Here is a 14,549-nt window from a genome sequence, read left to right as displayed (position 1 = left end):
TACAAATTGCTCAGAATTGGCAAGTACATGCACTGCAGAAACTACAGCCACCAGCAGATCAACCAGAAATCAAATATATAGAACGCTACTGTAGGCTTCAAGAAGCTGTTTGTATTCTCCTATGGCTATTTTCTAGCCAAGTATCAAAGGAAGCACACTACTATGCCAGATGAGATGACACTGAGTTATTGCCTAATAGAAATCCAACCCCTACTGAATTTTGCCACTTCGGCCTTTGCTATGGATATGTGCGCCACTAAGCGCAGAACACAGCGGTCGCAAGTCTCACTACAAATTGCTCAGAATTGGCAAGTACATGCACTGCAGAAACTACAGCCACCAGCAGATCAACCAGAAATCAAATATATAGAACGCTACTGTAGGCTTCAAGAAGCTGTTTGTATTCTCCTATGGCTATTTTCTAGCCAAGTATCAAAGGAAGCACACTACTATGCCAGATGAGATGACACTGAGTTATTGCCTAATAGAAATCCAACCCCTACTGAATTTTGCCACTTCGGCCTTTGCTATGGATATGTGCGCCACTAAGCGCAGAACACAGCGGTCGCAAGTCTCACTACAAATTGCTCAGAATTGGCAAGTACATGCACTGCAGAAACTACAGCCACCAGCAGATCAACCAGAAATCAAATATATAGAACGCTACTGTAGGCTTCAAGAAGCTGTTCGTATTCTCCTATGGCTATTTTCTAGCCAAGTATCAAAGGAAGCACAGTACTATGCCAGATGAGATGACACTGAGTTATTGCCTAATAGAAATCCAACCCCTACTGAATTTTGCCACTTCAGCCTTTGCTATGGATATGTGCGCCACTAAGCGCAGAACACAGCGGTCGCAAGTCTCACTACAAATTGCTCAGAATTGGCAAGTACATGCACTGCAGAAACTACAGCCACCAGCAGATCAACCAGAAATCAAATATATAGAACGCTACTGTAGGCTTCAAGAAGCTGTTTGTATTCTCCTATGGCTATTTTCTAGCCAAGTATCAAAGGAAGCACAGTACTATGCCAGATGAGATGACACTGAGTTATTGCCTAATAGAAATCCAACCCCTACTGAATTTTGCCACTTCAGCCTTTGCTATGGATATGTGCGCCACTAAGCGCAGAACACAGCGGTCGCAAGTCTCACTACAAATTGCTCAGAATTGGCAAGTACATGCACTGCAGAAACTACAGCCACCAGCAGATCAACCAGAAATCAAATATATAGAACGCTACTGTAGGCTTCAAGAAGCTGTTTGTATTCTCCTATGGCTATTTTCTAGCCAAGTATCAAAGGAAGCACACTACTATGCCAGATGAGATGACACTGAGTTATTGCCTAATAGAAATCCAACCCCTACTGAATTTTCCCACTTCGGTCTTTGCTATGGATATGTGTGCCACTAAGAGCTAAACACAACGGTAGCAAGTCCCCCTGCTAATTCCTCACAAAATGGTAAAAGATGCAAATTAAAATAAAAAAAGTAGAACGTTATTGTAGCCCTAAGAAGGGCTGTTGGTTTCTTTGAGAATCACTCCTGCCTAACAGTAAGCTAATAGAACACCCTAACGCTTTCCCTGAGCAGCAGCAGCTCTCTCCCTAGCGGCATCCAGAGACAGAATGATCCGAGCAGCGCGGCTAGTCTATCCCAGGGTCACCTGATCTGGCCAGCCAACCACTGCTATCGACGTGTAAGGGTACCACGTCATGCTGGGTGGAGTGCAGAGTCTCCTGGCTTGTGATTGGCTCTGTTTCTGGCCGCCAAAAAGCAAAACGGCGGGAGCTGCCATTTTCTCGAGCGGGCGAAGTATTCGTCCGAGTAACGAGCAGTTTCGAGTACCCTAATGCTCGACCGAGCATCAAGCTCGGACGAGCATGTTCGCTCATCTCTAGTATTTACTTATGGAAATGTATGAGAGAAGTCTTGAGTAGAAGAGATAAAAATACATTGTTCTGAGGATCAGAGATTACACATTGGAAGGTATTTAGTCATTAGGTCAGATGTATGTAGAGGGAGCAACTTGTGTTTGGTTTTTTAAGTCATAGCTTGTATTTTGAACTGAATTTATTGGGCAATGGCTCATAAGATGGCCATTTTGCCATTTTGTGACAGCAATTTCAAGACAAAGGTTAAATTAAACTTCTAAAACTTAAGGAACCTCATTAAGTTACGGGTAAGCAGTGGAGAGATATGTAGAAAGGTGAGGCAGATGAGAAACTATGGGAAAGATGAACTAAATTGACAGAGTGCTTACTACCCTGTTTCCCTGAAAATAAGACAGTGTCTTATATTAATTTTTGCTCCTAAAGAGGCGCCAGGTCTTATTTTCAGGGGACGTCTTATTTTTCCATGAACAATAATTTACATTTATCATTGAACAAAAAATCAACTTCTCTAACTTCCTTATGACTCTCCAAACTCTGAATTTCCTGCTGTATTTCTTGTGACTCCATTTCTATTACAATCATTGACCCCAATCTCTCATGTTTAGTAAAAGCATTTTCCAGAAATGACCCTTCTTATCCTGGTAGCTGCTGGGATCACATTTGCAGCACAACAACCAGTGATTTACTTCCATGAATTCTTCCCCATGTCACAACCTTCTGCAGCATCTAAAAGATTTCCTAATACTACTGTATGACGTGGGGGATCTGCTGCAATGGCGGCCACTAGGTCTTATTTTCAGGGGAGGCCTTATATTTCTAAGCCTGAACAAAATTGTACTAGGTCTTATTTTCGGGGGATGTCTTATTTTAGGGGAAACAGGGTACAATAGTCTAGACAGGAGATGGTGAGGGCATGGATAAGCTTTTTTTAAGTCTAGATAAAGGACATGGCTGAATGAAAAGTTATTCTAAAGCAGTAGACTTGTTATAATAGTGAAAGTATGAAGCTGTTAACTATACCTGGTGGTGTTGTGGATGGCTGAGAATAACAGGGTGAAGGTGCAATTTCTGTTTTTCCTAGCAATGATTCACAAAGTGGCACATAGACCCGAAGGACATCATCGGCAATAGGCAAATCTGTTCAGATTTCAGAGCCTATTTTGGTAAAGGCCAATATGTTATAGACAATATTATTGTAGAAGGTTCTGTCAGAAATATGTTGTTGTCTTAAATCCCTCTTATAGATCCGAGTAGGTTTACATACTGGCCCAGTATTAGCCGGAGTTGTAGGAGAAAAGATGCCTCGCTACTGTTTGTTTGGGGATACTGTAAACACAGCTTCTCGGATGGAAAGTCACGGTGTTCCTAATAAAATTCACTTGAGTCCAGATGCCTACAGGTAAGCTTTATTCTCTCAGTAATTTATTAGTTGGCATTGTATAATCCTCAGAGCTGCTGACTTCTAATATTATGCCACTTATGAGAAGAACTGTCATCATATATAATTTTATTAAGGTATATAAAATAATCCCCTCTGTGGTGTGCAAGGGGATTTAGTGTTGAAATTCTAGTAAAGTTACACTCATTATAAAGGATTTCTTGGGAGCACTGTTTACTTGCAGGTGAAAAATCCTGAAAAACTGTAGTTGACCTTCAAAAAAAACCACTACATGTTGGTATCAAAATATTCTGAGATAACGTGGAAAAGTCAGGGGCTAAAAGCTTAGGATTGTCATTATTGTCCTATAAAAAGTACATGTCAGAGGCTGATATTTATGTGTTTACACTTCAGAGATCCATTTATGTCTTCTGGTTGTAAAATGAAAACCCAGGAGACTTGTTTTTATAAAGGAATAATCCTGCATGAGGTTTATTCTTTCCATTGTTGAGACATCATGCCCCAGAGAAGCTCATAAATAATCTTTCTTTGTCTTATCTCCTTCCTTGAGATGTCTTAAAGATAAAGAATTTGAAATAACTGCACGGGGAGAAATCGATGTAAAAGGAAAAGGCAAAATGTGCACGTACTTCCTGGTGAGAAATATAACTGCTCAAGAAAATGAGATTTTAGGAAGACCAGCAAAAGAGACAGATTCAGGAAGGGAGTCTTCCCAGTCTTTACACGATGATCTCAGCAAGGGCAGCTTGCAAATAACCTGTCCTCAAGGTAAAATTACTACATGAGGTCATTTCCAGTTCCAATGCTCAATCTAAAAATGAAATATAATATTTGTTTTTTCACTACAGCAACACAGGAGGAAATTATCCAGAATTCATGTCCATCTATACCAATGCATTATGATGATAGCCTGCTCTTCAGTGACAAGGGGGGGCATGGAGATCGAAGGGGTACGTATTGTCTCATCATTATGGTTACATTTCAAACACAGCAGTTTCTTTATTGATTTCCAGATTAAGCCAAATACCATTGTATTTCTATAGACACTATGGCATGGGGAAGATTTATCATTTCTAGTTGTTCATGGCATCCAGTAAGAGCTCAGCTTTCATTTTATAAACTGTTGTGGGGAAATTAAAGCTGACCTCTGATTTGCTGCCATGAGCATCTAGAAAGGTTTTGCTCTCGGACACTCTTTATAAATGAACCCCCACAAAGATTCTCATCAATGGTGGGGGAGGGAGCCTACATAATCACATGATGTTGCAGTTTCTCTAAGCAAAATGATGGACACCATAACAGCTAATCCTTGGTGTATATTTACAAATGTGACTAAAAGATAAACTATCTTTACCAGGAACAGTTTTGGTTTTTACTGCACACTCGTACAATGGGCATTTTTTTATGTTGACAGTTTTCTATACAGACAGTTTTATAAATGTTCTTACTGCTAAGATTTCCTATGCTTCAGGTGCCTGAATATTTATGTAATATGCAGCAAACACCTGTCAAATGTCACTGTTACATCTGTATCTTCTGCTGTCCGTTTGAGAAGGCGCTGAATTCTATTCGGTGCTTTCCAATCTGGAATCTGAACTGTGCTCTATTTCTTGACTGCTGAAAATTGGAAAACCTTTCTCTGGACCAGCAAAAGGTTCACACATCTCCAGAGCTCTGCCTCTCTACGGAGCACTCTGGCATAAGCTCGGTGTGCACCATCTTTCCTTGCTGGTCAAGTTTCTATTGCAAGCTTCCTTTCAGTCCTTTTGCTATTTTTGCAGTTTTTTTATATTGATTACGTCCTCGACTATTCTCCCATCTATTCGTTTCAGTATTTTACTTGCTATCTAGTTGTGACTCAGATTGCTGACCTCCTCTTTGTTTTATCTCTTTGTCTGTCTTTTTAAATGTTTACACCTTAGTGCATGAAGGGAACAGTTAACTGTTACTGTTAAAGGGGTTTGTCCACAAAATACATTTCTCAAATCATAATCCCATAGTGATGTCTACACAATAAAGCTCATTTTTAACCCCTTACTTGCTGTACTAGCTGTAGATCCCGGCATTGCACAGGATAGTAAATAACTGCACTTAGCTATAACAAAATATAATTGGTTAACAAAAAAAATAATATATATATCTATCTATGCATCTATCTCTCCCTGTCTGTCACTCACTCTCCCTGCCTGTCTCTCTGTCACTTACTCTCCTTGCCTGTTTTTCACTCTCCCCGTCTGTCTCTCTGTCTCTCAGTTACTCTCCCAATATATCTCTCTGACACTCAATCTACCCGCCTGTCGCTCTGTCACTCACTCTACATCACACATAAGCTGTATTTTACTCATTGCCTATAGAAACAATCAAAGCTCAGAGCTCATATTAATGACCTGTGGCAAAATAGAAGCTGAGCTGTGATTGGCTGCTCATTACCACAGCAGGGAGCAAAGGGAGAGTAAAGCTCAGCTCTCCACAGCATAAGACAAGATGGCTGCCAACCCTAAAGCCATAAAGTCAGAAGATACAGGGTCGTAAACCAGGGGCAACTGAAATTGTGTACAGCAGGACGGATAGAGACAGGTTGGAATTATATCTGTGAAATGATGTATTTTTGTTAATACTCTGTTAACAGTGAATTAGAGAATGTGTTATTTTGTTATCCTGAGTATATTTAAGATACTTGTCTTCATGGGAATACTCCTTTAAGTGGTTAAACACACACGTGGAAAACATTTTTTGAACATTGAGACACCGATGACCATGTTTAGTTTCTTTTGTTCTTTTGATTTTGTGAGAAGTTATACAGAAGGTTTTTTATTAGCTGCTTTGGTTTATACAGAACTCTATGGCAATTCTGCCCCATCTGGGTCTACTTTCTTTCTTATGAACTTGTGCAGTCTGTACTAGGAGCAGTTTGCCTTTAAGTGTGCAGGGTGTGCCTGATTCATGAATTATGGCGCATGTTCTACATGGTTCTGGCGCCTCCTGCACTGCCTCCTGCAGAATTGAGGTGCCCGGCAGACAGAACTGTGGCACACGGTCTGACTAAGCACTAACTCACCCATTTTGGCACACAGGCGCTTTATAAATACATGTGTAAGCAGTTTGCACAATCTTTTAGACAGAAAACTGGTGCAAGAATGTGGCCCAGTATCTACTAATTAACATTGAAATACAGATGTCCAATCACAAATCTGTAATAACTGTTGAGCTGAAGGATGATGGAGATTAGTATTTCAATATTTTATATTAATTAATATATTAATTAATTATAAATTTATTGTTTTACAGGAAAGATATGTGATCCAAAGGGCCATAGGAATGTCCAAAATGGTCGGCGGGTTGAAGATGACTGTATAAATAAATCAAGAGAAAAACAGGAAAATGAGAACGCTCGTGTCCGATCTCACTTCTGTGTTCTCATTTAATATCTGCATAAAGGGAGACCCTGACAACTTGGTATTAATGGCCTAACGGCAATCAGCGTTAGGTTGGTTAGGGGTCCATTACCAGCACTGGTCAGCCCTCTATTGCTCGTTCTCATTCAAATTGGATAGGATTGAGCTGCAATACCAGGCACAGCCACTACAATGGACAAAGCTATACCTGTTACATAAGGATGCCTCACTGATTATAGTGCCAACATCTCTTCATCAGCTATCAGACAATAATGATAGGCCATCATAATCAAAATCTTATAGACACTTTTATTAGTGCAGACCAGCAATGCACAACCTGTTGGCTAGAATCAGAACTGTAGTCCCAGCATTCCCTGTTAGTGTACAGTCAAATATGCAATAAGTGTTATCGGAAATACGTGGGATGGTAATTCTATACTGACTCTACCGGTTGAGCATCAACAATTTTAACAAATAATAACAAAGAATGTATTTTATATTCCATGTAAGTAGATTGCATTGTATTAATTCTTACCAAAGGAATCATCTGCTTTCATAAGTTTCATCTCTACCGAATACAATAAGTGGGATCATTGTGTATGTACAACTTGTCTGTAGTTGAGGTGGTCTTTGTAGGACTGAACATGAAAACACCAGCTCACTCTCTTGCTGTTTGTGATTCCACTTGGTTACTGCTTATTATACAGGTGCATGTTGTTATCCCCGAAGCAGGGTAATACTTGAAGAACTTGGAAAATCCTCCAGCACTCCAGCAAGGTTATAAGAGACAAACTCTTCTTTATTATAACATCTGATAATAACCACAATGCAGACAGGTAAAAACATGATGACCGACGCATTTCAGCTTGACCTATCAGATAAATAAGTGACGGGCTGGGGCGTGTACTTTCCTCCTATGTCGCTCTGATCTCTCATGCCACGGTCCATCTGATCCGTGCCCCTGTTTGTTTACAGGGCACGGGAGCTGCGGTCGTGGAGCTTCCAACCGGCAGAGGTGGCCGGCATCTCACATCCATCGCTATCTTTCAGCATTGTTGGTGCTTGGATATGATGATGGATGGGAGTGGCCAGGCCAGCCAGAAACTCCCCAAGTGCAGCTTCCGTGCCCTTGTACACAACAGGAGGATGGATCAGATGGACATCAGCAGCGACGGTGGAGCTGAGTACACATTTATTTTTTTTCAAAAGCCCACCCCAGCCCGTCACTAATTTATTGCTAATTTCAGATAACCCCTTTAATCATGGTCCATGATTAAGGCTTTTAGGTCAAGCTGAAACATGCCAGTCATCATGTTCCTACCTATCTCATGTCCTAATAAAGAATTAGGATCCCCAATTAACCAATTACCAGGAGGTATCAAGGACAATGTTTCCTAGGTTGATCTATGACACTTCCTAAGCTTCCTTATAATCGTAGGAACCCACATCTAGTTTATCATATTTATAAAGTTTCTACATATTCCTGTAACTTAGTGAAAATAGAAATGGGCTCCTTTACTCCAGAAAGCTAGTCCGCCTTTTTGTGATAAACTAGAATCTTAAATTGCCATACTTGACTGTCGCACCCTAAAAATGATGAGGGGAATAAAAAATGATTTGAAGAATTCTACATTGTTTGTATATGCTGGTTCTCAAGCAGAACTAGGAAGCCATAGTCTGATCTGTTGCATCTTACCGTTGTTATCAGTACTGTTGGCCACTTTAAGCAACTCAGTTACCTTGTCTTCCATCTAATATCATCTTTCCTTTACAATAGTGGAAATTACCATTCAGATTCTGTAGTCGAGTTGTTCTAGTATATAGCATGTGTAGAACATATAGTAGGTGATAGAAACACATGAGAGTTACCAACGTGAGTAAGTATTTGCTGGTGGAAGTAACGCCTGGATTGCTTTTGCTAAGGCACATCTTTCATTTGTAAATTAGATAAACATCTTTAACAGTGTCAGATATGTATAAGATGGTGTGTGGGCAAGAAGCATGTGTCCAATCTGGGTTTGGGGGTATTTTTTATCCTTGTACATTGCCTTTCAAAACCTCCTCTGTCCATGGATGCTGAGTTAGATTAGCATTCCATGGTTAGATGATCATATGTCTTCCTACTTCTTATGCCCCCTCTCACAGCATGCAGTCTCATTGACACATAAATACAAACTGCAGCTGCAGCCCCCTCCTCTCCATTGTTCCCTCTTTATATCTAATGCCTTATTAGGAACCAAGAAAATCGCCAGGAAGAGAACAGAAAACCACAGACTGGTGGAAGCTGAGAAACATGATCAGTACTTGTGTCCATGTGATAGTACAGATTAATGCAATAATAAATATGATAGTTACACTATAATAGAATAAATTCAGTCCTCCTTTCTCTAGGCATTGCTACCGCTAAGCAATGTGCATCTCTTCAGATAAGTTCATGAATTGTTGGAATGTCAAGTAGCAATCTATTTAGGATGCTTTGACAGTTTAATTAGGGACTGATACATCTACAGGGAGACAACCAGATAACATATTAATAGTATCAGTGAGTCCGACAGCTAGAGCGTGGATAATGTCCATTAATTGATGTGTCAATAGGCTTCTTCTGTGCTCCTCATTTACATTTAGCTTGTCCACTGTCATTGGTGAAAATGCTGTACGTGAAGACGTATTTAATATGATTTCATGGATACTATTTTTTGATTGCTGGAGGAAGTGGCTGTGTGTGCCCGCTGTGAGCCGGGGGTAGTGGGAGATAACAGCTGGTGGAGGAGATTACTAATTACGGGTCTCCTTGGCACTAGAGCCTTGCTTGGCTACTATGACAGCTCTGAAATGGCCTCTCACTATCACAGTGTTTGTTGTGTATGGACATATTGAATAAAACATGGCACGCTTCGAGATTTAACCTTCAAATATCTGCGCAGCAGGTTGAGGCTGCCCTGACAGCAAAATATGCGAATAATCATTCAGAGACTGGGCAGTTTTTCGTCATGAATGTTAACACTGCAGTATAAATAATTCTCATTTAGGACAAAAAGTGGGTCAGAATTTGGGACCTGGTGTGCAGTACAGTAAAGGTATATTATACATGTTATTTGTATTATTCTGTGTCTTCCATGTTTTTAGTGAAATAAGAAATTAAACAGTTTAGACTCCATATTATTACTAAGGGTCCCTGACTGTATTCATAGTCCTTTTATGGTACACCAACCCTCCAGCCAGGGGGAGAATTATTTTGGGTGCCTAATCTGGGGTCCTAGAAGATGGTACCAAGAGCTGTCACTTTCACAGCAGATGAGCCACAATATAAAATACTAGGGGGGGGGGGGATTTATTTTCTGGCATAGGAGCAGTGAAATAATCACAAATTCTTGGGAATTGCAAGAATTTGCAATTAAAATAGTGAATACGCCACCTCCACACCGGGGGGCATAGAGAGGTGCAGCAGCCGGTGGAGGGGGCTGAAAAAACAGCAAAACTATGCCAGATCCAACTACACCGGGTTGGATCTGGCATAGTTGTACTCGCCGGCTGCAAAGGGTATCATGTGATGATTCTTCCTCATACAATCTGTTGTAAAGCACTAAGTTTTTTTGGGATGGTGGATAAATTCAGGTTTTCCACTACTAAGAAGGTTTACCAGAGTAATTACAAGACCCTAATAGGGTCCCCCATATTTTAGTCACCCCGGTAAACTTTTCTTCAGACCATGGGAGTCCTGGGTCACATGGCCCCCAGCAGCAGGTCTCTGATCTTCCTGTGATGTCCTCTGTCCTGTAGACTTTCAGTAGTTCAGAGGGTAGTGCACTCATTACTGTATGCACATCCCCTCTATGATAACCACTTCCATGTCTGGAGAGATGTGTGTATATCCTTGGCACGCCCTTGGCACCATTGATATAGGAGTGTTAACCCCTAACTGGTAACACCCACTTTCCAATTTATTCTTACCCTTTCTGGACTTTTTTTTTAGTTTTTGCATTTCTGCTTTTTACTCCCCTCATACAAAAAGCAGTATCTCTTTTATTTTTCCGTTTACAGAGATGTGTGAAGGCATGTTATCTGCAGGACAAATTGTACTTTTTATTCACGCCATTTAATATTCCATAAAATATACTGGAAATTGGAAATTGACAAAAAACCCTCATGTACAGCTTTCTTTATGCACTCCAAATGACACCTCCCCTTTATTCTTTGGGCCGGTAAAATCACAGGGATACCATCATTTGCGAGGCCAACTTTGGTATAAGGACCTTTGGTACAAGGTGTCATTCTTTTGGGCACGTGCTGTTGTTTTAATTTATATCAATTTGGGACCTATATGACTGTTTTTTTCACATATTTATTGATGGAAAAATGTTGATTCGGACATTTGGCGATATTTTTCATTATGTTGTTCACAATTGAAAATAATCTTTTTTACATTTTGATAGAATGATCATTTTGGGACGTGGCAATACCGAACATGTTTGTGATTTTTACTATTTAATTATTTTATGTGTGTTTTATTGAAAGGGGGGGTGATTTAAGCATTTACTTTTTAATTTTTCTTTTACTGTTATTTCAGACTCCCTAGGGTAATTTAACCCTGCAGGGTCTGATTGCTTATATTATATAGGAATTTTACTGCTGATCTCTAATAGCCTTGGCAGGATGTTAGAGATCACTATCTATGGGAGGACTACTAGTCTCCACGTAGGCTGCCATTGGCAACTGATTGGCAGCCTTTGATGACATCATGGGGGCACCCATCAGCCATCCAAGATGGTGGCGCCCACAGCAGTACTATTAGGTTTGTCCGCGGCACTTAACAGGTTAACCGCTGTGATTGATGCCAGCACCAACCACAGAAGTTACAGACAGGTATCGGTTAAAGGAAACCAAAATCAATCATGATAATCCAGGGACACTTACTCATAGATCCAGGCACTGTGACTGTGGTAATCTTCTTATATTTGTTATTGACTTTTAAAAACATGTTGTTGAGCCTGAGGGGCTACCCTAGCCCCTCTGTGATCTGGCTTTACAGGCTGTCTCACTCTCCCCCTTGTTCCCTCAGCACTTGTGCAGTAAGAATGTTCTACTCTATTCTCAGTGCCAAGAAAGCAGGGGGAGGATGAGGGACTAGAGAAGGCTCTTTAGCATAATTTTAAAATAAGATTTACAGAATACCTGGATCTATGAGTAAGTGTCCCTGGTTTATCCATACAGGATTTTGATGGTAGATTTCCTTTAAATGTCTGGGAGAAATAAGAGAACAAGAACAGAGGTATAAGAAAAGAGGCAGAATTGTTGTTTTATGATGACTATAATACTAAAGTAATTCAGGACACATTTCAGGCTTCTTAGAATTAGGTTTTGAGAAATATGGGACCAATCACTAACACACGCAAACAATTGTTAATATTATCATCTTAGTTTATTTCCACAATTCTATTGGATATCACTGGGTAGAATATAAGTGAAGACATTCAGGGAGATAGATTTTAGCTGTTAAATGGGTTGGCCACTCTTTTACATAAATTCCCCATGTGCTTTTCATTCATCATCCCTGATGGTTCCTTTAGTGCAGTGTTCAGACTCTCTGTGCAATCTGCATAGGCATGTAAACTAAAACCCTAAAGTGATAAATAGGAGGGACCTGCAGCAGAAGATTATGACTAATCCTAATTCCCCACACTGGAGGCTGTCATGACAGATGGACTGAAAGAAAAAACACACTGGAGGCTGTCATGACAGACAGACTGAAGGAGTAGGAAACAGGAAGTTGTGTAGCGATGCAAAGTGCAGCATGGATAGAACAGGGAACGGTTGTAGCTCTCACAGAAGGCAAAGACACAGGTACATATACATGCAGAGACCTGTCTAATGGAACAGATTTATTGAAGAGTGGCCAACCCCTTTAATGTCGGTGTCAGATGTTGAGTATAATAAACTCTCGTTGTTTTCATCCATGAACATTTTGTATTTGAAGCTTACAGGACCTTTCCAATACTGTACATACTCTTCATGCACTTTATTTTGACTGTAAGCATTGTATAATATTCAGCCGATTTCTTGTTATTTATTACAATGTTTATTCAAAGCAGTTGATATATTTGTAATAATGGGTGATTTTATATGTTTGTCTTTCTATGTCTGGATTGTACAGTACTTGTTTATGTATCTATGTCATTGATTGTATGTAATTGCTATGTAGCCCACATGTTGTGGTCCATTCTCTTCTACATTCGGTTTGATAAAATCTTGTTTTCAATATTCTGTTTGTCGGGGTTAAAGATTTAAAGACTTAATACCCCACGAGAATTCCAAATATTAAATGATAACATAAGGTGTTTGGAATATCCCAATGGTAAATTTTGCCAGCAACTATAACACATATGAAGTGAATAATAATAACCATCATCCACAGAAAAAATTCCCAAGATGCTCTGTAAATTTTCCGGTTGGTAGAACACATTCTTTTCAGTTGGAGAGGATTATTAAGCTATCATGGATGCAGTAATTATCTAAAGAAACGCTCTTATAGTCAGGATTATGTGTAGATTCAGCTGAACATCATCTTTTCATAGTAACTATAAATGTCATACTGTACAATTGATGTGTATATAAATATCTATTGTATGTATTATCAGAATTACCAATCATACAGAATCTGCTAGTTCTGATATCAAAATGTAATTTCTGAGAGAATGCACTGATTATACACTGGTCTCTTTAGGGACCATTCACACTACAAAGCCTAGAACACAGAGTGCTATGGATCCAGATTACAGAGCCATGGCTACACATAGATGTGCGCTGCCAAGGGATGACGTTTAGATAGTGATGAGTTGACCCAAATCGCAATGTTCAGGTTTGGGTCATTGTGGGTTCAGGTCTGCAGAACTTGAACCCAGACTTCATTAAGAAGTTCAGGTTTGGTCCCCCCCCCACTGGTAGCCAGCACCAATCACTGGTGTTATCCTCTACATTCTGCAGGAAAGGCCACCCCGGCATATATTTGCTGGTTCTACTATTTAGGGAAGGATCTTGTCACCACCCTTGAGGTCACGAGGAGCGAGGGATTTCTTGAGGATCGTCGCTCGCTGTGTCAAATGGAGTGACAAGATCTATGCCAAAATTGCTGCCTTTCCTCAGCACTTGTACAGGGAGCAGGGGGGGGGGGTTGAGACAGTGTAACAGTCTATAAAACGAGATTACCATTGGGTCAGGGTAGCTAGCACCTTGGGCATTCATTAGTATAATTATAAAAGTGGATTTTAGAAGAAAGAAGCCTTAGATAACAAATATAAGAAGATTACCGCAGTCACGGTGCCTGGATCTATGGATAAGTGTCCCTGGTTTATCAGGCTTGTAGTTGATGGTAGATTTCCTTTAAATTACCCTAGTGCAGTGATGGCGAACCTTTTAGAGCCTGAGTGCCCAAACTTCAACCAAAAGCCACTTATTTATTGCAAAGTGCCAGCGCAGCAATTTAAGCAGTAATTTATTTCTCCTTATTCATTGACAACTTTCAATTCTTAAGCCTCCCAAGGACACCAACGCAGTTGAAAGGAGGAGGGCAAACTCATCTATCATTGTAGGCAGATTCTTTGAGTTCTGTCTGGTGAACTTTATTTTGGGGTGATGGCCTGGGTGCCCACAGAGAGGGCTCCGAGTGCCGCCTCTGGCACCAGTGCCATAGGTTCGCCACCACTGCCCTAGTGCATCTCAGTTCTGTATGTCCCCACCAACCTAACAGGAGCTTAACTTTCCCCATCTAACCACCAATAAGAACAGCAGCTTATGTAGAAGAAAATATAAATCCCTAAAAATCCCATTTACTGTTCATGTTGACAATTTATATGTTTAATTT

At 40.3% G+C, this 14,549-nt stretch overlaps 1 protein-coding gene across 2 annotated transcripts in view; it reads left to right on the top strand.

The window, feature by feature from the left end:
* The window catches only part of LOC140122316 (guanylate cyclase soluble subunit beta-2-like), a 57,107-nt gene extending 48,473 nt beyond the window's left edge, over nucleotides 1-8,634 (top strand). The window contains exons 13-16 of one of the 2 annotated variants that reach the window (XM_072143064.1): nucleotides 3,142-3,296; nucleotides 3,847-4,064; nucleotides 4,145-4,246; nucleotides 6,585-8,634. In XM_072143064.1, coding sequence (XP_071999165.1) covers nucleotides 3,142-3,296; nucleotides 3,847-4,064; nucleotides 4,145-4,246; nucleotides 6,585-6,721 — 612 coding nt within the window. In that variant the 3' untranslated portion in view covers nucleotides 6,722-8,634. Of the gene's footprint in view, nucleotides 1-3,141; nucleotides 3,297-3,846; nucleotides 4,065-4,144; nucleotides 4,247-5,731; nucleotides 6,545-6,584 lie in introns of those variants that run through there. The other variant, XM_072143065.1, reaches the window with a different exon arrangement.
* Nucleotides 8,635-14,549: the final 5,915 nt, after the last annotated feature.

The sequence above is a fragment of the Engystomops pustulosus genome, chromosome 3, assembly GCF_040894005.1.
Source record: "Engystomops pustulosus chromosome 3, aEngPut4.maternal, whole genome shotgun sequence".
In the NCBI taxonomy this organism is placed as follows: domain Eukaryota; kingdom Metazoa; phylum Chordata; class Amphibia; order Anura; family Leptodactylidae; genus Engystomops; species Engystomops pustulosus.
Note: the sequence above shows the minus strand (reverse complement) of the source record. Positions and strands in the feature narration are given on the sequence as shown.